Source organism: Capricornis sumatraensis, chromosome 14 (genome assembly GCF_032405125.1).
Source record: "Capricornis sumatraensis isolate serow.1 chromosome 14, serow.2, whole genome shotgun sequence".
Lineage (NCBI taxonomy): Eukaryota > Metazoa > Chordata > Mammalia > Artiodactyla > Bovidae > Capricornis > Capricornis sumatraensis.
In genome coordinates this window covers 77,716,303-77,738,519 of record NC_091082.1, presented here as the reverse complement: position 1 = coordinate 77,738,519, position 22,217 = coordinate 77,716,303, and the positions used below count along the sequence as shown (strand labels likewise).

Genomic DNA, 22,217 nt, shown 5'->3' with positions numbered 1-22,217 from the left:
GCAGATTTGCTAGTAATAGAGTCTCTAGTCCTTATCTGGAAATGTTTTTATCACCCCATCTTTTTTTAAATTTTAAGAATAATTTAATATGTTAGCTTTGACATACAACTATATAATGTCAGTTTTAAATGTAAAGAAATGGATCCTTATAGGACCAAAGTAACCCCTGGGCCATGAGATTGGCTTTTCCTTTTTGCTTTTTGTTTGTTCAACAATTGTGCATACAGTGGTTCAGCATACAAGGCAGATGTGGTGAATACGAGAGCTGTAGTTTGCAATATACCACATCTAGAACTCAGAGGAGCTGAATTAGACAGAAGTGGTAGTCGTTCTAGTTAAAGAGTCAGGAAACACTGGGACAAGTTGGTCTACAGCATCAAAAGCATCCATTTAAGTGTCTTTTTTCTTAATGATCAGAGGCCCCATATTGTCTCCGGTTTCTTCATTGTGTTTTGTGTCAGATCCAACACAGAATGGGAACTATTTTGGACGTTCAGCAGCGTCATCAGTACCCAGCTTTATCAGTACCCAGCTTTATCTGCCATGTCAAAAGCATGTACTACCTTGGGGTTGTCTTTCTGGATGAGAGGGTTTCCCCTAGATTTGTTGCGATGATCTTTAAAATCCTTTGTAAGCTAGATAACCAGTTGCAGCTGTCCCAGCAGCAGTGGTCACTGCAGCAGTCCATTCAGCTTGTATGCTGGACGTCATAGTCACGGCACTGTCTCTTGCAAGGGTGTGCCTTTACCCATCATTTTTAAAGAGTACTCTGGCAGACTGCAGTTCATGGGATTGCAAGAGTTGGACACAACGTAGCGCTATCTTTCTCTTTCTTTTTTTGCTGGACATAGAGAATTATCGATTGACATGTTTCTTTTTTAAAAAGTTCTTTTACTTTATTTTTGACTGTGCTGGGTCTTCGTTGCTTTGCGCGGGCTTCCCTAGTTGCCGTGAGCAGGGGCCTCTCTTCATTGTGGTGTGTGGGCTTCGCACTGTGGCGGCTTTTCTTGTTGTGGACCTAGGTGTGCACAAGCTTCAGGAGTTGCAGTACGTGGGCTCAGTAGTTGTGGCTCGAGGGCTCTAGAGTGCTGGCTCAGTAGTGCGGCGCACAGGCTTAGTTGCCCCGCGGCATGTGCAATCTTCCTGGATCAGGGATCGGACCCATGTACCCTGGGTTTGTGAGAGTTTTATGTGAGATTTAAGTCACATAACGTAAAATTCACCATCGGCAGGTGGGTTCTTATCTACTGTGCCACCAGGGAGGCCCCACAGTGTTTCTTTTAGCAGTTTGAACTTATCATTCCTCTGCCTTCTGTCCTTTATTGTGTTTTATGTGAAGTCAGCTGTTAATTATACTGTGGCTCCACTGCATACGTCTTTTTCTATTACTTCTTTCAGAATTTAGCCTTTGTCTTTCAATTGTGTGACTAGGTGTTGAGCTCTTTCTGTTTATTTTATTTTGGGTTTATCTTTTTACATTTGTAGACTGATTTTTTAAAATCAAATTTGGGAAGTTTTCTGCCCTCATCTCCTCAAATACTTTTTAGCCCTTTTTTCCCCTCTCCTGTTTGCTACTACCATTATATATAAATTGGTATGTTTGATATTGTCCTGTAGCTCTCCCTGATTCTCTTTATTATAATGTTCATTTTTTCCCTATGATTTTCATATTGGATAGTTTATATTGATCTTCAAGCTCATTGACTATTTGTCTTTCTCAGATCTATTGTTGAACTTCTCTAGTAAATTTAAAATTTTGTTATTAAACTTTTCAACTCCAGGATTTTCATCTGGTACTTTTTAAAAAAATTGAGATCAAGTCACATAAAGTAAAATTCACCATTTAAGGTGTACAGTTCAGTGTTTTTCTTAGTATATTCACATGGTTAGGCAACCATTATTATTATTATTACCATTATTATTATTATTATTACCATTATTATTACCATTATTACTACCTAATTCCAGAACATTTTTATCACCCCATAAAGAATGCACATTAATGAAGTCTCCTCTATGTACAGTTGGGAAGGTCACCTGGAAGAGGAAATGACACTACTGTATTTTTTCCTAGAGAATCCCATGGACAGAGGAGCCTGGCAGGCTATAGTCCATGGGGTCGCAAAAAGTCGGACACGACTGAGCAACTAATACTTTTACCTTTAAAGAAACCTTAGAGGCTTCCCACATGACTCAGTGGTAAAGAATCTGCCTGCCTATGCAGGAGATGCAGGTTCCATCCCTGTGTCAGGAAGATCCCCTGGAGGAGGAAATGGCAGCCCACTCCAGTATTCTTGCCTGGAAAATCCCATGGACAGAGGAGCCTGGTGGGCTATAGCCCATGGGAAATCAACGAGTGGGACACGACTGAGCGACTGAACACACAAAGAAACTTAATTCCCATTAGCGTTCACCCTTCCTACACCATTTGCCCTATCCTGTAGAAAACACTAATCTGCTTTCTGTCTTGATGGATTTGCCTATACTGGACATGAATGGAGCCATCCGATATATGGTCTTTTGCATCTGACTTGTTTCACATAGCTTAGTGCTTTCAAGGTTCATCTGTATTATGTGTAGCATGTATCAGTACTTAAATCCATTTTATGGTTGAATAATATCTATTAAGTGGATATAAATATATCACATTTTGTGTATTCACTCTTCATCACACTTTTCTGTTTCTTTGGATATCTTGTCATTTTGTTGTTGAAAACCGAAAAGTTTGGATAATATAGCAAATCTGTGTTCTGATTTGTTTCCCCTGAGGGTTCTTACTGTAGTTTTATCAGTGTGTTTAGTAACATGTCTGTACTAAATCTGTGGAGTCTGCTTGATGTACAGTGTGTGACTGCTACTATTTTTGCTCAACCTAATATCTTGTATTTTTAAACTTGGCTTGGCGTTGGCTAACCCTGTGTAAGCATAGCTTGGGTCAGCCAGTGATTGTTCTTTGCTTGTACACTGTGTTTCATTCTATTTCTCCCTTGATGGTGATGATTCTTTGTGTGTTTTAGAGGTTCCAGCATGGTTTAAGTTGCTCTGGCTTTTGTTTTCCTCTGGGATCTCTTGCATTTCCTCTGTGCATGTGCTCATGGTTTGCCAGGGATTTGCAGATAGCTTGATCCCTCTCTGTTTTTTCCTTCATGGATAGGTGGAGGGTTTATTAAGAATAAGAACCCTTACAGCTCTGCCATTTTCTGGATCTTCCTGCTAAATGTCTGGTCCTTTGCCAACTGCAGCTTTGTGCTGCTACTGTTTCTATGTTCTTGCCATGTTTGGCACTGAGATTACTACTGTTGTTGATGACACTGGAGTGGACCTCTTTCTCTGCTTCAATCTGAATCATGCCAGCCTCATCTGCAAGTGAATCTGCTAGTTTTTAAGGTTTGTCTTTCCTTGTATGATTACCATGGCAACCCAGATGGGATGGAAGATGGAAACAACCCCAGGCAAGAACACCACAGACTCCCACAGTTCTTACCTTTGGTTCTATAGTTTTTCATGAGTAGCCACTTATTCATTTGCTTTGTGTTTTTTTGTCAGTTTCCAGAGCTCTGGAATGGTTGCTTTGACAGTTTCCTCTAGCTTTGTCATTGCCTTCTCTGGGGAGAGCATTTGCTAACTTCCCACCGTATTTGAATATTCTGGCACATCTGAGCTCCCCTTCCCACCGCCTCCAAATTGACTCTTCATTAATCAAAACCTTTGAGATGCTGTATAATAAGAGTTTCTTTTTACTACATATTCAGAAACACTAAAAGGTGAATATTTTTGAACTGAAGATTTAAAATAGAATTGTGGCATATTTTCCTACTACTTAAGTTCCTCTAGAACAGTTTTTATTGTTATTGTTTCATTAAATATTTATTTTTTATTATCTATTTTTTATTAAATTGTTTATTAAGTTAGGTAAGTAAAATTTCCATAGGATTGTGAGCTAAAACATTTTTGTATTCTTTAGTATTTTGTTTTTATTTTTTTATAAGCAGACTTTATATCAGCTAGTAATAATAGCAGATAATAATTTACTGAGTACTTACATTGTTCTAAACACTTCATATGCATGAAATCTTTTAGTCCTGAGAAATCCCTGAGTTAGTTATATACATGTTATTTCTGTTTTATAGGTAGGTAACTTAAAGTCACATACCTGATAGTGGAAGAGGTAGTTAACAGTTGAAAGGCACTTTCTGTTACGTGAGATTGTAGGTCAAATCAACTTTGTCTATTAAAATGCTCAAAAATACTTTTAGATTTTCTTAGGATTTGGTTTGGATGTTGTTTAGAGTCGAATAGATACTCTTCTTTTTGGAGAAAAAGTCAATTGTAATCTGTTATTTGAATATTTGAGTACATACAATAAAGTGATAAAAATTCAAACATTTTCAGAGTTTCAGTTCACTTAAGACTCAAGGAAGTAAAATTTGATAATTTGAGAGGGACCATTTCACATTTCTCTTCCTTTAACTGGCAGGGAGACTTGAGGTAAAGATGTTGTTGAGAGTTAGGGGAAGGATACTTGTTGAGTTCTGAGTGCCGAACCAGAGAGGAAATAGGGGGCTTATATTTCTCTTTGGCTTTGCTACCCTGGTAATAGTGTTGGGGGTATAGAACTGTTGGTGGAAGGTTAAAGAGCAGAAGAGCTGTCATTGTAATTGTTGGTTGGTTGGTTGCTAAGCTGTGTCCGACCGACTGTTTTGTGACCCCATGGACCATAGTCCTCCAGGCTCTTCTGTCCATGGTGTCTCCCAGGCAAGAATACTGGCGAGGGTTGCCATTTCCTTCCCTATCCAGGGATCAAACCTGGGCCTACTGCATTGCAGGCGGATTCTTACCACTGAGCCACCAGGGAAGCCCGTTAATTTAGTTCTTTAAGGGTTATAAGCCTTTAGAGCATTCAGTCCATAGAGCCACAGCACAGAATCACACTACACCACTTGCCTGACAGAGCAGTCTCTAGTTGTACACAAAGGAAGAGAATCTTTTTGGCATGAATTTGGAAACTTAAATATTTAATTAAAATGGTGGTCACACGGATAAATCAGTTTATGTTTATTAAAAATGTTTCCCCAGTGGTCCAGTGGCTAAGACCCTGAGCAGGGCACCTGGGTTCAATCCCTGGTCAGGGAACTAAATCCCACATGTTGCATCTAAGACCTGATACAGCCAAATACATATTAAAAAAAATTTCCTTAATAAATTTATTTCATGTTGTGTGCATTGTATTCAAATGATTCTCAAGTATACTTTTTGGATCACTTGAGGTACTGTGTGGCATGTGGTAGTTTTTAATTTGGTAAAATTAAATGACTCCCTAATGGAGTCCTTCATTTATCACTAATTAGAAAGACTAGTGACTCTAAAGAAACTGAATGACATCCCCCACTTAAGCTGGTGGGCTTTTTCTTTTTCTGCATTTTAAAAAGATGAGCACTTCTGATAGATTTCAAATAACATGCTTTTGTAAAAAGCCACACATTATTAGAAACATAAAATTCCTGTTGAATTAAAAAAGTTTTAGAACAGTATAGGTTTACAGAAAAATTATGGGGAAAGTATAGAGTTTTCCCATGTATTCACCTTTCTCCCTCACAGTTTCCCTTGTTGTTAGCATCTTGCCTTGGTGTGGTACATTTTTTACTTTTGATAAACCAATATGGCTATTCCTGTCGATTTTTTAAAAGCAGTTGTAATCTAGTTTAATAGATGAACGTTTTTGTAATTCTTTTAAATAGTTGCGATAACTATCATTCATTCATTACTGATATTTTAAAATAGTCATCCTGACCATGAAACACAGTTATTCTAATCTTTTTAGGGTGGGATAATCAATGATGGCTCTGAATTGATCGGTCCCGTTGAAGCTTATCCGGATTCCCTCACTGATAGCTTTCCTGAGTGCAGCACAGAAGGTAAGAGATTTATATATATATATATTTTTTTCATTTCAGTGGTTTTGATTGCTGCAGACTATAAATCATATCTACATTGCCCAAATCAGATGGATATAGGGGTTTGAGAGTATTGCACTAATTCTAAGGTACTTTTTTCTTCACATTTTAACATCATTGCTATTGAGTACATGGTATTGGGTTGATGATACATTAATTGACAGCTTTTTTCTTTCTTAGTGATACATAAAATAATGATTTGTCCTACAATTAATGGCTTCTTAGGTTTGTTGAAATGTGGTATAGTAAGTGCTCAGAATTGGTATTGTTGAGTGCCTTTCTGAGGTTTATTTAGCTGGATCTGACTTTCAGACAATTAATTTCAAAAGGGACTTTAAAAGTTTAGTCATGTACTGGAAAGAATAAATCTAAGGCAGTTTTAGTATTTTTGATATTCTTTATAATAGCATGAGTCTAAACCAAAGCAATTTTTGTACTTTTTATCACTTTAATTCAAGAATGCGTAATCTCTTGTTTTTTTCCTCTATTAAGCCATTCTTGAATTTTTAATGAAGATTTTAAAAATTTCCTTAGTTTTCTTCCAGAAAGTATTTTAGATTTAAAAGAGAGATATATGTGGGGACAGGGCTGGGGAGAGTCTTTAAAAATAGGTAAATTAGATTTGCTTGAAGTTGCTTAGGTTTGGTTTATATAAAAGAAAAATCATACACCAGAGGCTATTTCTTGATCTGTTTCACGAGTAAGAAATTATGGTAGAGGAGAATGGTTTATGACTGACATGAGAGGTGGTCATGATCTCACTGTAGTGATGGTCTTGTTGGAATGTGTACTGATATCATACCTTGACACGCTAACATAGATTTATTGCAGTCAATTCTCATCATGGTTTGGTAGGAGCAACAAGTTCCCATCCATTTTGTGGGCTGATGCACTTAAAATTTGTTTTTCTTTCGGTGAAGAAAATCCACACTGAGAAGTAATTAAAATTTCTTATTTTTCATGGTAGCTCCCATTGACTTAAAAGCATAGTCCATTAACTTACATCTAGTGTTCTGTGTAATGTATGGGGGATCTTAGGCTGGGGTCTCCTTTGGGTCCTCGGTATCTTCAACTCCATCCTGAATCAGCTAAGATCATAGAAAAACAATATTGATAGTCATTTTACTTTGCAGTCCATCAGGTGTTTTTGGGGAAAAATACATCTGTTCTCCATGACTTGTTTTGATCTGAGATTCTTGCTAGGCTTTGGAAAAATCTAACCACTTCTTGGGATCCCAAGATGACTATTTTTAGAACAAGTTTCCTTGGAGGATGACTCTTTTGGGATAACCTGATCTGGCTGTTGCCTCAGAGACACCCTCCTACTTTTGAGAAACAGGGAGTCAACATTTTCTGCTTGTAAAACTGGCAGATTTGGTGATGTCCAAGAGAGGCCAAGCAGGAGACTTAGAAAAGATTTGTGGGAGAGTGTTCAGTGAGGAGTACAGTTCCTGAAAATTACGGGATCTTTTTTTTTCTCTCTTTGATTTTTGGCTCAGGAATTGAAGGGTATGTGATCTGAGGATGACTCTGTTCTTTTGTATCCTTGATAAGTCTTTATTACCTAGGTAGGTGTCAGCCATGGTGAGAGAAGGGTGTCTCAGGAGCCTATTTTAGTAGAAAGTAATCAAGGATAGGAGTGGTGCAGAGATCTTTTGTCCTTTGCTTAAGTTTAGAAGAGAAGGGGAAGAGTTGTTATTAGGATGTTTTTTCTTGGGATGGTGTTTTAAAATGTGGAAGGCTCTTCAGAATAAAAAGGTATTCATGTTAAAGGAGATATAACCTAAGGTGGGTTATAACCTTAAACTTATAGGATAGGGTGAGTTTGTAATTTATTGTCCCAACTGAGACACTTCTGAGAATTAAAGAAGATGCTATTGTACTTATTGTTCACCAAGACTAGGACTGCTCTCTGGGTGAATGGGCCACCCTCCCTACAGTAGAGGTAGGGTGTACTTGTTTCAGAGTTTATCTTTTAACATTTCAAAACGATGAGTTTTCCTTGGAAGCAATTATCATGTTAGGAATATGCTTTTATGGGAGAAACTAGGGGCAACATTTAATACTGAAATTTTATCCTTCCAGTGCATAAGTTAGTTTTCTAACTGCATTACCACCTCTGAAACACCCTGGGCTCCATGAAGAATGAAAAACCGGGAGCTGGAAAAGCCCGTTAATGTTTATGTTTTTCACCCCCTCCCTTTCAAAACCTCTGTGCATGGCTCATTGATCCTGCCCAGATACCTTGTTGACAAATACAGGTTCGAGTATCAGACATCTTACAGATTTGCTGATATTTGAGAGGAAAAATGACTTTTAAATACCATGAGATTGCCTGGCATCCTGGGTAAGCGCGGGATTTACTTTCACACCAAAAGGTCTGCCAGTCCCAGAGACAACCAAGAGAGAGGGCCTCTCGTAGGAAGGGGGCAGGACAGCTCGCAGCCAGCCGAGCCCCGCAGGTGTTCAGGGCAAGGGAAGGTTGCCGAGGGACCGTGGCGGCACATGCTGGCAAAGCGGATTTAGAGCCAGAACGTGAGGAGGTGCTGCACTGCGTAACAGCTCCTCTGAGTGCAGGGCTTTAAATGGTGTTTTGAAGGTGGATTCATTTTTCATACTTGTCATTTAGTTTGCCAGTGGAATGAGCCAGCGGGGCGGGTGTTAATACGTATAGTCTGCTGTGCCAGGGCCCTTCAGTTAGAGTCAGAATGACACATGGCAGGTACATCACCTCTCAGAGAACAGATGCAGAGGCTAAGTGATCATTATTTTTATTAGTACCATAAAATGCAATCAACAAGTCTTTACCTTGAAAGAAAGTTTTCTAAGGAAAGCATAAAGAGTTGGATTCGAGGATTCTTAAAAACTTTCAGTATTTTATATAGTATAGTGTGATAGAGGAAACCCCTTTAAGGTTTTAGAAAACCCAACAATTTAGTGATTAACTGCTTAATGTATTTTTATCTAATATGAAATTAAAAATTATAAAATTTTTCAGTAGGTTTTTAGATGAAACGTTGTTTTATATTTTTAAAATGAAGTGCTGGTTTGCTCTTCATCTCTTTTGTTCAGTGAAATTAAACCATATATTTTCTCAAAGATGAAAGAAGATTTAGTTGATTGTTAACATCTTACTTCCTTTTTAAAATTCCATCTTTTTGTTGAATTAAACTTAGCCATAAAGTTTCTGTGGCATTTGTGGGGACCTGGCCAAAGTGGTGGTTGGGAATTGAGCTTCTTGGCATGTTTCTCTCGTCTGTTGGCCTTTCGGAAGGATATAGGTTGCTTTACTGCATGCTGGCCTTAATATTGGAGCCTTTGATGTTTGTGTAAGCTCATCTGGTAAACTGTGTCATTTCCTCTTTGCAGTACATTACTTGACTTCTTTTGCAGTTTTGGGAGGGACATTTTCCAGGTGTATGCAGCAAGTAAGAAAAAGTAATTAGGTGATCATAACCACAGATACAAATTGAGAGATCAGCTTCTTATATGTAGCATATCTTGAGTAAATATTCTTAAATGTTTCCTAAACTAGTCAAATTTACCTTTGCTTTTTCCTTTTTCTTTTTGCCTGTAAATTGGGGAGTGGGAACTCTTAAGTGCTCATTGTAGCAATTGTAGACACAAGAAAGGGTCTATTAAGTAAGCTGTCTTGAATTAGATATTTTAAAGTAAATGAGATGTACATTTTGAGAATAGAATCTGTTGCTGGTCCATGTAAGGGACCTTTTCAAAATCACTTTCAGTTCAAAATTTGTGTATTTATTTGGTGTCAGGGTAATAATTCTTTTCATTATATAGAAAAGCACAAAGATGACAAAATTAAGGTTTTAACTTTAAAGTAGAATTTACAGCAAATGTCCACCAGGTGGCACCACAAGAACGCTAAATCTTGTTACTGGGCTAATTCTAGGTGCTCTGTACTACTTCAGAGTGTGTTTATTCAGTTTGAAGTTCCTTTGTCTCCTGAGTGCTTATCTACTTAACTTTTATTCACTGTCCATTATTAGTTGAATTTTCTTTGTGGGGAAGTTTAAAATAAATAGAAAAAGAATAAGTTGTTATTATTAAGATAAGCAGAAATGAGAACATGTCCTTGTGTGTATGCGTGGATATAAAACAGTTGACACAAAATTACAAAAATTGACCCTTAACAATTCTGTGACTATTGAGGATAACATTGTATATTAAGAGTTTAGGAGTCTGATGGGGCAAATAAAAATTTCACGATATGTTGTGGGAATAGATTTTAGAGTAGAAGGAACACTGGGAATGATATAGATAAATACCTTACTTTATAGTTAAAAATTGGAATTTCAGAAAAGTTAAGACAGATGCCTGAGGCAGTCAAAGCCCTCCAGATATTTAACAGCAATCCCAGACCTGTATTCTGAAATGAGATTTAATTTGGCATAGAGAGCTCAGTATGAGCTGCTGTGTGCTGGTCACAGATTTGATTTGCAGAGTAGATTATGGAGTACCATAAAAAGTTCATTAAGTAAACATGGAAGCCAACTCACGGATCTTTGTTGTTCATGATAAGGTAACAGTACCAGGGTTGTAATTGTGATTGATGTGTTTTTTCCTGTGCTTATTCTTTTTTTTAAACCAAATATGTAGTAAACATTCTGATGTTCTTTTTATAAAATTTCAAGGGTGAAGCAAGACATGTATCAAAAACATTATAAAAATGTGAAATGTCAGAGGAATGGCTCTTTTTAGTAACAGTAGCTATTATTGAGTGCGGAGTTGGTGATCAAATAGAGGAATCTTAACTAACATCAACTTTTAGGTTTATGTAGTCACTTAAAATCACATTTATAATAAAGACTTGTTTCTTAATGGAGATTGATATGTATGTCTTCTACCTCAGGGTGACCTTTGTTCTGCTAGCTAGATACCTTGCTTTGTGTGTGAAGCTTGAGTCATCGCTACTAGGAAAAGTAGAAATTCCCTTTCATTGACTATGGCAATATTTGAAGCTCAGGGCTCAGTGAAAGCTATCAGCTAATAATAATGAGGCCATGTATTTTAGGCATAGTCAGCCATGAGAGAACACCTGTTGTTCTAAAGGAAACTGATCTCTTTTTGCAGAAGGTCTTCAAATACAGATTTCTGATAGCTTATAGTATAAAGATTTATTCTATGGCAACTCAACCTTTTCCCCTGGCGCCTGTCTTTCAGAGATGGTGTCCTAGACAGATTACACTACACTGCCCTACTCTGAGCAGTTCAAAGCACAGAAGGTGAGGGTAGGTAGGTGAACTGGGACGCTGTACAAACCCCTCATGTCTGTAGCTGCTTTTTAACCAGTCACCTGGGGTCCTCTAATAGCCCTGAGACTTGAATCTCTGTGATATGAACCTGGAGGCTGAACACTTTCATAGAACCTTTGACTCCCCCCCACCCCCATCCTTTCCAAAAAAGGCTTAGGTTTTTGACTTGATGGTGTTGGTAAAGGATGCACCTTTTACTCTTCTGATGGCCCAGAGGGCCCCTTTAAACATGGATGGACTTCAGGTTGGTTTAACTTTTGACAAATAGCCTCTGTATTGTCAGTTGTTGCCCTGCATTATCCACAATGTTCTTCTTACTCACTTTAACTGAGAACCGCTTTCTTGCTTGCAGCTCTTTTTATCTTACTTGTTAACTTTCCGGGTTTCAGGGAGCTAGTGTCCATTATGTGTAGCTTTATAAAAAACAGACTGAATGACAAGACCGTGGTTTCAAGGAGTTGGGCAAGCACTGTATTAAGCAGATATATTAAAGATATAAGATGAATAAAATAGGTACTGAGTATTTGCGTGCCTCTCTCTGTATCTTTGTACTCACTGTTGAGGTAGTGATGGGGAATGTTCTTCTTGAGCTGGTTGGGGAGTTCTTCAATGAAAAGAAGGAGAGTTAGCAATTGCTTCAGTGTGGAAGAGAAACACATCAGATAATAACTAGGTTAGTTGCCGTGTATAGTTGAGGAACTTTGCTAGTGCCTAGGTTTTTCAGAAACATTAGGGTGCATCCTAGGAGGAGATGAAAGGAAGAAAATAAGGAAGGAAGGAGTGTCAGGGTTAGTCTGCTTTATGCAGATCTGGTTTTATACTCATCTCTGTCTTCTCTCAAGTTAGAAATTTCTTGGCACTGGCTGCTGGATGACTCACATAGGTCTACGGTTTATAAATCACGTCTGTATAACATAGCTTGATTTACACACAAACCCCCAGTGTCAGCCCTTGCTGCATCTTCTTCGATACCCTTCACATTCATAGCCTTAAGGGCTTGTCACACATACAGCAAATATGATGGGTCACCTGTACTTCCAGCACACAGAGAGAAGTGCTGTGAACGTTTCGTGTACTTTTCTAACCTTTCTTCCTGTTTGTGTTTTTAATTTTTGTTTTGTATGTATTTTTAATTGGAGGGTAATTGCTTTATAGTGTTGTGTTGGTTTCTGCTGGAAAACAGTGTGAGTCAGCTCTAAGCATACGTACATCCCCTCCCTCTGGAGCCTCCCTCCCACCCCTCTAGGTCATCATAAGGCCCCGAGCTGAGCTCCCTCTGCTATCGCCTGCCTCCCACGAGGCTTTCTAGTTTACACATTGTAGTGTATGTGTATGTCAATGCTATTCTCTCAGTCTGTCCCCTCTTCTCTTTACCCCACTGTGTCTACAAGTCCATTCTCTACATCTGCATCTCTATTCCTGCCGTGCAAATAGGTTCATCAGTACTATTCTTCTAGATTCCATATATATGCATTAATATATGATACTTGTTTTTCTCCTTCTCACTTACTTCACAATGTATGACATGCTCTAGGTTCATACACCTCACTACAACTGACTCAAACTTGTTCTTTTTTATGGGTGATTAATATTCCATTGTATATATGTGCCACAACTTCTTGATAGACTCATCTGTCAATGAACAGCTAGGTTTCTTCCATGTCCTAGCTATTGTAAATAGTGCTGCTATGACCATTGGTGTGTGTGTGTGTTTTTAAATTAGAATTATATTATATATACTGCTTTGGAGTTTGTTGTTTTTGATTAATAAAGCATGAATACTTTAGCATTAAATATTCTCCTATAACAATTTTTGTGCTTCATCCAGCCCGGCATTTCGCGTGATATACTCTGCATATAAGTTAAAAAAGCAGGCTGACAATATACAACCTTGACGTACTCTTTTCCTTATTTGGAACCAGTCTGTGAAATGTCCATGCAAAATGCCAGGCTGGATGAAGCACAAGCTGGAATCAAGATTGCCGGCAGAAATATCAATAAGCTCAGATATGCAGATGACACCACCCTTAGGGCAGAAAGCAAAGAAGAACTAAAGTGATGAAAATGAAAGAGGAGAGTGCAAAAGTTGGCTTAAAACTCAACATTCAGAAAACTAAGATCATGGCATCCGGTTCCATCACTACAAGGCGAATAGATGGGGAGACAATGGAAACAGTGACAGACTTTATTTTTTGGGCTCCAAAATCACTGCAGATGGTGACTGCAGCCATGAAATTAAAAGATTCTTTATTCCTTGGAAGAATAGCTATGACCAACCTAGACAGCATATTAAAAAGCAGAGACATTACTTTGCCAACAAAGGTCCATCTAGGCAAAGCTGTGGTTTTTCCAGTAGTCATGTATGGATGTGAGGGTTGGACTGTAAAGAAAGCTGAGCATGGGAACAGTTGATGCTTTTGAAGTGTGGTGTTGAAGACTCTTGAGAGTCCCTTGGACTGCAAGGAGATCCAACTAGTCCATCCTAAAGGAGATCAGTCCTGAATATTCATTGGAAGGACTGATGCTGAAGCTGAAACTCCAATACTTTGGCCACCTGATGTGAAGAACTGATTCATTTAAAAAGACTGATGTTGGGAAAGATTGAAGGTGGCAGGAGAAGGGGACGACAGAGTATGAGATGGTTGAATGGGATCACCAACTCAATGGACATGAGTTTGAGCAAGCTGAGGGAGTTGCTGATGGACAGGGAGGCCTGCATGCTGCAGTCCTTGGGGTCACAAAAGGTCGGACATGACTGAGCGACTGAACTGATAAAAGTTTTTAATAACTCTATAATATTTTATCTTCAGTTCAGTTCAGTTGCTTAGTCTTGTCTGACTCTTTGTGACTCCATGAATTGCAGCACGCCAGGCCTCCCTGTCCATCACCAACTCCCGGAGTTTACCCAAACTCATGTCCATCGAGTTGGTGATGCCATCCAGCCATCTGATCCTCTGTCGTCCCCTTCTCTTCCTGCTCCCAATCCCTCCCAGCATCAGGGTCTTTTCCAGTGAGTCAACTCTTCGCATGAGGTGGCCAAGTATTGGAGTTTCAGCTTCAACATCAGTCCTTTCAATGAACACCCAGGACTGATCTCCTTTAGAATGTACTGGTTGGATCTCCCTGCAGTCCAAGGGACTCTCAAGAGTCTTCTCCAACACCACAGTTCAAAAGCATCAATTCTTCAGCATTCAGCTTTCTTTACAGTCCAACTCTCTCATCCATCCATGACCACTGGAAAAACCATAGCCTTGACTAGACGGACCTTTGTTGACAAAGTAATGTCTCTGCTTTTTAATATGCTATCTAGGTTGGTAATAACTTTCCTTCCAAGGAGTAAGCATCTTTTAATTTCATGGCTGCAGTCACCATCTGCAGTGATTTTGGAGCCCCCCAAAATAAAGTCTGACATTGTTTCCCCTGTTTCCCCATCTATTTCCCATGACCAGATGCCACGATCTTTGTTTTCTGAATGTTGAGCTTTAAGCCAACTTGTTCACTCTCCTCTTACACTTTCATCAAGAGGCTTTTTAGTTCCTCTTCACTTTCTGCCATAAGGGTGGTGTCATCTGCATATCTGAGGTTATTGATATTTCTCCCAGCAATCTTGATTCCAGCTTGTGCTTCTTCCAGTCCAGCGTTTCTCATGATGTACTCTGCATATAAGTTAAATAAGGAGGGTGACAATATACAGCCTTGACATACTCCTTTTCCTATTTGGAACCAGTCTGTTGTTCCATGTCCACTTCTGACTGTTGCTTCCTGACCTGCATGTAGGTTTCTCAAGAGGCAGGTTAGGTGGTCTGGTATTCCCATCTCTCTCAAAATTTTCCACAGTTTATTGTGATCCTCACAGTCAAAGGCTTTGGCGTAGTCAATAAAGCAGAAATAGATGTTTTTTTGGAACTCTGTTGCTTTTTCGATGATCCAGCGGATGTTGGGAATTTGATCTCTGGTTCCTCTGCCTTTTCTAAAACCAGCTTGAACATCTGGAAGTTCATGGTTCACTTATTGCTGAAGCCTGGCTTGGAGAATTTTGAGCATTACTTTGCTAGTGTGTGAGATGAGTGCAATTGTGCGGTAGTTTGAGCATTCTTTGGCATTGCCTTTCTTTGGGATTGGAATGAAAACTGACCTTTTCCAGTCCTGTGGCCACTGCTGAGTTTTCCAAATTTGTTGGCATATTGAGTGCAGCACTTTCACAGCATCATTTTTAAGGATTTGAAATAGTTCCACTGGAATTCCATCACCTCTACTAGCTTTGTTCGTAGTGATGCTTTCTAAGGCCCACTTGACTTTCACATTCCAGGATGTCTGGCTCTAGGTGAGTAATCACACCATTGTGATTATCTTGGTCATGAAGATCTTTTTTGTACGGTTCTTCTGTGTATTCTTGCCATCTCTTCTTAATATCGTCTGATTCTGTTAGGTCCATACCATGTCTGTCCTTTATCGAGCCCATCTCTGCATGAAATGTTTCCTTTGCATCTCTAATTTTCTTGAAGAGATCTCTAGTCTTTCCCATTCTGTTGTTTTCCTCTATTTCTTTGCATTGATTGCTGAGGAAGGCTTTCTTATCTCTTCTTGCTTTCTTTGGAACTCTGCATTCAGATGCTTATATCTTTCCTTTTCTCCTTTGCTTTTCGCCTCTCTTCTTTTCACAGCTATTTGTAAGGCCTCCTCATGGGATATGCCATATTCTCCTATTGTTAGAAATTTGTTATTTCAATTGCATTAGTTTTTGTGATGAATATTCTTATGTGTATGTCTTTTTTTCCTACATCTCTGATTGTTTCTGGTATATATTACTAAATTTCTGGACTAAAGATATAGGCATTTTTGCCTCTGACATATATTTTATTTTATTTTATTTATTTATTTATTTATTTTTTAATTTTTATTTTTACTTTATTTTACTTTACCATACTGTATTGGTTTTGCCATACATTGACATGAATCCACCACGGGTGTACATGCGTTCCCAAACATGAACCCCCCTCCCACCTCCCTCCCCATAACATCTCTCTGGGTCATCACCGTGCACCAGCCCCAAGCATGCTGTATCCTGCGTCGGACATAGACTGGTGATTCGATTCTTACATGATAGTATACATGTTACAATGCCATTCTCCCAAATCATCCCACCCTCTCCCTCTCCCTCTGACATATATTTTAAAATTGTCCTCCATAAACCAGAAGAAGTAATTTTGTTTCCTTTTGCTTCTCTTGCTTAAGCTAAACAATTTTCTCTTCCTAACCTGCTGGTTCTTATTGGTTTGCTTATTTTGAAACATTTCTCATTTAGAATTAGGTAGAATTTGAAGAGGGAACCATTTGTATAGAACCTTTATTTTACTATCTGACTTTTCCCTAGGTGTTTTATGATCTTACTTTTCGGATCTAGTTTCATGTAATCATGATTTCTTTGCTAATAAAAATAAGGTTGGAAGAGTAAGAGGAAATATGACTGTGTGACTAAATTTTCATGGTCAAAAGCCAAGAACCTGAGTACACATAACTTTACCCTCTTGCCCTTTGGTATTATTGTTCTTGTTAGAAAGGAAAATCAAGCAAAGCATGAAGCAGTATGATGTGATAGATGATGTAGGGGTTATGGTGACAAGACATCAGAGAGCAGACAAAGATCTGTAACAACGCTTCCTTTCATTTGTGATTAGCTGTATAAACCACAGCATTTTTTTCTTTGTCTGTTTATTAGTTTCGGAGGACCAGGTTATACAATGATAACCATTTAAGGAAGTAAATTTGTACTGAATATAGAAAATATTTAAAATTATTTTAAAAAATCTTGGAAAGTTTATATATTTCTCAGAGCAGTGCATAAATTTGTAGACGGCTTTAAAGAGATTTTGATTTTAAGTGTTGTCTGTAGAATTGAACTGTGGTGAATTGAAGATATTTCCAATAGATCCAATGAATTTCATCTGATATCGTGGCTTTAATGAAGTCTCTTGCTTTCATGGAACAAAATTAGTATTTCATGGGCATTCCAAGGATTTGTGGGAAAAAAAAGTGCCAAACCCTGGAAACAGGGTATATTGACAAGAGTGCCAAAACAGTGTCTAAAGTTGATTTGAAATTAGAGCTTAGCTGCCAATAAATGTTTTTATCCCAACTTACTTTATTCGGTATGAAGTAAGCAGTTTGATGAGATGGTTGGATGGCGTCACCGACTCAATGGACATGAGTTTGAGTAAACTCCGGGAGTTGGTGATGGACAGGGAGGCCTGGGGTGCTGCAGTCCATGGGGTTGCAAAGAGTCGGACATGACTGAGCGACTGAACTGAACTGAAGCAATTTGAGTCTATAGTAGGGGTTGACAAACTGTGGCCCATGGGCCAAGTCTGGCCTTCCACCTGTTTTTATATGTCCTGCCCTATAAGCTAAGAATGGTTTTTACATTTTTAAATGGTTGACAAAATTCCAAAGAATCTTATTTTGTGGCACGTGAACATTATGCGGCATTCAGAGTTCAGCCTCCACGCAGGAAGCTCTGTTGGAACACAGGCATACTTGGACGTGTGGGCGTTGTTTGTGGCTGCTTTCGAGCTACAGCAGCAGTGTTGATTGGTTGTGACTGAGATAGTATGGCCTGAAAAGACTAAAATAATTCACCCTGTGGCCCTCAGAAAAGAAGTTTGCGGACCCTTGATCTGCAACTGTAGACTCAGATCCACCTTTGATTTTGACTTAGTGTATGATGCTGGGGAGATCATTTTCTTCTTTATGTATTACGTTGGCCAGAAAGTTTGTTCGAGTTATGGGAAAAACCGGAACGAACTTTTTGGCCAACCCAGTATTTTCCTTCCTGAGAAGCGTGGCAGTCAGTATGTATTCAGTGGTGATGCAGACCACATAGTTGTTCCCAAACCTGTTTTGCCTAACCCTGTTGTGAATCTTATTTAATGATACAAGTCAGTGGCTTTTAAAGTATAGTTTTCAGATCTCTGGGTTTTCATTCCTGAGATCTTTTCAGGGACTCTCCAAGTAAGAAACTTTTTTTTATGATAATCTAGGAAGTTATTTTCTGTTTCTATTGTGCTGACGTTTGTACTGATGATCCAAAAGCAGTGGTCAGTAAAACTGCTGTACTTGAGCATGAATCAAGACAGTGATATGAGACTGTAACAGTATTTGTTGCACATACTTCCAGTAATACCAATGCTTATTTCACCTAGGAGATCCTTGATAAAGCAGTAAAAACAGTTAATTTTACTGAATCTCAACCCTTGGATATATGTCTTTTATATGCTATTATGTGGGATGAAATGAAAATGAAAAAACACTTTACATACTGAACTGCCCTGGTTGTCTTGGAAAAAAAAAAAAAAAAAAAAGAGCGCCTTTGCAGTTATTTGAACCATAAACTAGCTACTCTTTTCCCGGGACCCCATTTTTGCTTGAGAGAATGATTGACAGACAACTCATTTTCAGACTTGAATATTTAGCAATTTTTTTTTTTTTAATGCAAAAAGGAAGCTTGTACTTCAGGGAAAACAGTTAACAGTATTTATTGCCAAATAGTGATGATATTCTAGTTCTCAACACCAAAATAGAATTTTGGAGAACCTGTATCAGCCACTTTGAGCCTAACAGTTTCAGAATACGTAAACAATTTTTGGACGAGGTCGGTGGTGATAAGTAGCAAATGTGATTTTCTTGGAGATATTGTAACGATGAAATTTATCACCATTTGGAGGCTCCGTGTAACTCAGGAAACTAATATTTTCAAAATGACCAGAGTGTGATGTTATAGACTCAGTGTGTGAGACAGACCCATGGATTTGAATGTAACAGAAACAGAAATGACGTTGATAGAAATTTATATTCCACATGTAAACTAACCTTTAAGAAGCTACTACTTGTTAAGTTTTGTTATAGTATCAAAAAAATGATAGCTATAGTTATTTGAAAAGGCTGTTAAAATACCCCATTTTCAGTTACTTAGCAATGTGACATTTTCTTCAACTCTTTTAACCAGAATGACATCTAACAGATTGAGTACAGAATTAGACCTGAGAATATGGCCATCTTCTGTTAACAAGATTTGCAAATATGTAACAATGGTACTTCTTAATCATTTTTATAAAAATTATTTAACATATAATGGACTTTTAAGTGTTTAAAAATTCAGTCTTTTTAAAATACCAAGATTAGTAAATATTTACAGATGTAATCCATATAAACAAAAGCTCTTTGAGGTCCTTAATCATTTCTAAGAATGTAAAAGTAGAGCAGGTTTAGTAACGGTTATTGTAGTTCAAGCTCATGTATCATGAAGTCAGTTATATGAAATGGAAGAAGTAATTTTCATTGAGTAAATGTTCAGTAGCATCCGCTGTTCATTTTCTGTCAGCAAACTAAGATGCAAATACTATTCATTTTCTGTCAGAAAACTAAGGTGCAAATACTGACCAAAGCTTTTGCCAAAAGCTTGTGGAAGCAGCTGAAACAGGAATTTCAAAAAATTCAGTTAAAAGAGTGCTGCATGGCATACATTTTCCAGATATGGATGGTTACTTAAAAGCACATCTCTGAGGATACGTTATATTATATATAGTAAAATTATTATTATGTAATTGCTATAAAAGTTATAATTTAATCTTAGCCTGTTATACGCATTAGCTCTTTTTCTCATTTAAAGCCCCACATAATAACTCTTATTATTAAGTAACGTGTGGTTGGTCGCACGGTAAGTTTTAAGAGCTGGGATTCAAGCACTTCTCTTTTCTATTCTAAAGCCCTTATTCTTTTCCTTTTATCATAATTCTGTTGTTCACAGAAGCTGTGTATGTAAGCATCAACCTTCTGTAAATACAAGATCCTGTTGTAAAGGCTTTTTGTAACAACAGGGCTAGATAAAGACTTGTCTTCAGTTTTAGTTTGATGGTTAAGGCAGGAGACTGTCTTCTAGAACTGTGGGGAGACAGTGCAAGAATGAATGAGCTAAGCTGAGACAAACTGCTAGACACTGACTTCCACCCGTGAGTTGCAGTCTTCCTGGTTGGCAGGGGTAGTGTGAAAAAATGTTTAGTCAGTATGATTCGCACTCTTTTGGCTGATTCTCGATTTAATATCTGCTCACTGTTGTGATCGTATTTCTAGGTTTCTCCAGTGACAGTGATCTGGTATCCCTCACTGTTGATGTGGATTCTCTTGCTGAGCTGGATGATGGAATGGCTTCCAATCAAAATTCTCCCATCAGGACTTTTGGTCCCAATCTTTCTTCGGATTCCTCAGCACTAGGGGCTGTTTTTTCTGACAGTGAACAGAACAAAACAGAAGAAGAACGGGAAAGTCGTAGCCTTTTTCCTGGCAGTTTAAAATCCAAGCTTGGCAAGAGAGATTATTTGGAGAAAGCAGGAGAATTAATAAAGCTGGCTTTAAAAAAGGAAGAAGAAGATGACTATGAAGCTGCCTCTGATTTTTATAGGAAGGGGGTTGATTTGCTCCTGGAAGGTGTTCAAGGTACAATTTTATCTGTGTTATTATATTTTGGCATGTTCTTATGTTGATACTTGGGGGAAAATACACGCACACACACACACATATACATATATAGCAATTTCTTATGTATAATCTTGTGTAAAAACAAGACTGAAAAGAAGAAATTACTGGAGATTAAATTACCTAAATATGGTAATTTGGTTTTTAATTACGTGGTGGAAGACAATATACTTAAGTCTCTGCTTTGATCAATTAATCAACACAAAGAGAATTTTTAAAAATCAAGCTTCTAAGTCCCTTGTTTGAATAATAATTTTTTTTTTTTCCTGCCATGTTCACCTGATTCTGTCAGGAGTATTCCCAGAGTTTCTTTAGTACATTTACTCTTGATGGCCTGAAGAGGCAAGATGAAATGGGCTTTTAAACTGAGAACGTAAAGGGTTCTTGGATTTGCTTACTATTCTGTTTTCGTTAGTTGTGATAAATTCTCAGCCAATTAATGGGACATGGAGAGCTGAATGCTGCTAAATGTCTATAAGTAGAACTTAGCCTGTTATTTATGTTTAAGCATCAGTTTTTCATCATTTGCCTTTCTCTTAGGGAAGCAGATTGAAGCATACTGCAATTCATAATCTGACGTCCTGGACACAATAGTCAGAGGTTAACAGGACGTTCTTCCAGTGGTTTTCTTTCAGGAAAAGCACCGTTGTTGTTGTTCTGTGGTCTTCGACTTGTCAGTACTGTTTAACTTATCACAGTCTCCTGGATTCCTAACAATTTTTGTTTTTTAACTGCAGTACTTCGACCCTCACTCTGCTTGGTGTACTGCAGTCAGGAGCCTTCTGTTTACTCTTCCTCGAGTATAAACTTTCCATCTTCTAGTGTGAGTGATGTAAAAATGGATATTGGCCATAAGGAGTGGAAGAAGGAGTGTGTAGGACTCCTAACAACTTCTTAACTAGGATTTTGGTGAATTTTCTTGGTTTTAGCTTTCACACTCACTTCCACAGGTATCCAAAACCACCAGTTCCTGAACTTTTGGAGAGATTGACATTGCTCTGTAAGTAAGGCAGCTTCCCTGAGTTGATCACACAGTAACCACTCATTCATCTACTTTTTAGCTTCTAAAATTTGATTGCTGTTGTTTTCTTTCTTTTTATTCTTGAAGGGTTTTGCCTTAAAAATAATTTCTTTTACTGCCACATTAATGGAACTTCAGGTGGGAGCATCTCTTATGATTTGATTGATATATAATTTTGATATAAATTTTGTTTTTCAAGTAGTTTCATTGTCTTTTGGGTTTTTTGTCTGCTAGTGGAACATTCCAATCTTAATGACTTACTCATTTTTCTTCTTTGTCTTAATTCTCATTTGGAGTTTTAAAATGGGGATGAGTTGCAAACAATTAGATTTAATGTTACCCCCTTTTCTTTCTATGTAATTTTTTGCTAAAACACAAAATTGACATATATAAAACATATCAGTGTGTTACTTTTCTGTCTAAAAGTTATTAGTATTT

General features: G+C 38.0%; 1 protein-coding gene across 4 annotated transcripts in view; it reads left to right on the top strand.

Moving 5' to 3' along the window:
* Positions 1-22,217, top strand: part of RPS6KC1 (ribosomal protein S6 kinase C1) — a 210,640-nt gene that overhangs the window by 58,635 nt on the left and 129,788 nt on the right. For 3 of the 4 annotated variants that reach the window (XM_068985997.1, XM_068985994.1, XM_068985996.1), the window contains 2 exons: positions 5,822-5,915; positions 20,357-20,719. In XM_068985997.1, coding sequence (XP_068842098.1) covers positions 5,822-5,915; positions 20,357-20,719 — 457 coding nt within the window. The remainder of the gene's footprint in view (positions 1-5,821; positions 5,916-20,356; positions 20,720-22,217) is intronic. The other variant, XM_068985998.1, reaches the window with a different exon arrangement.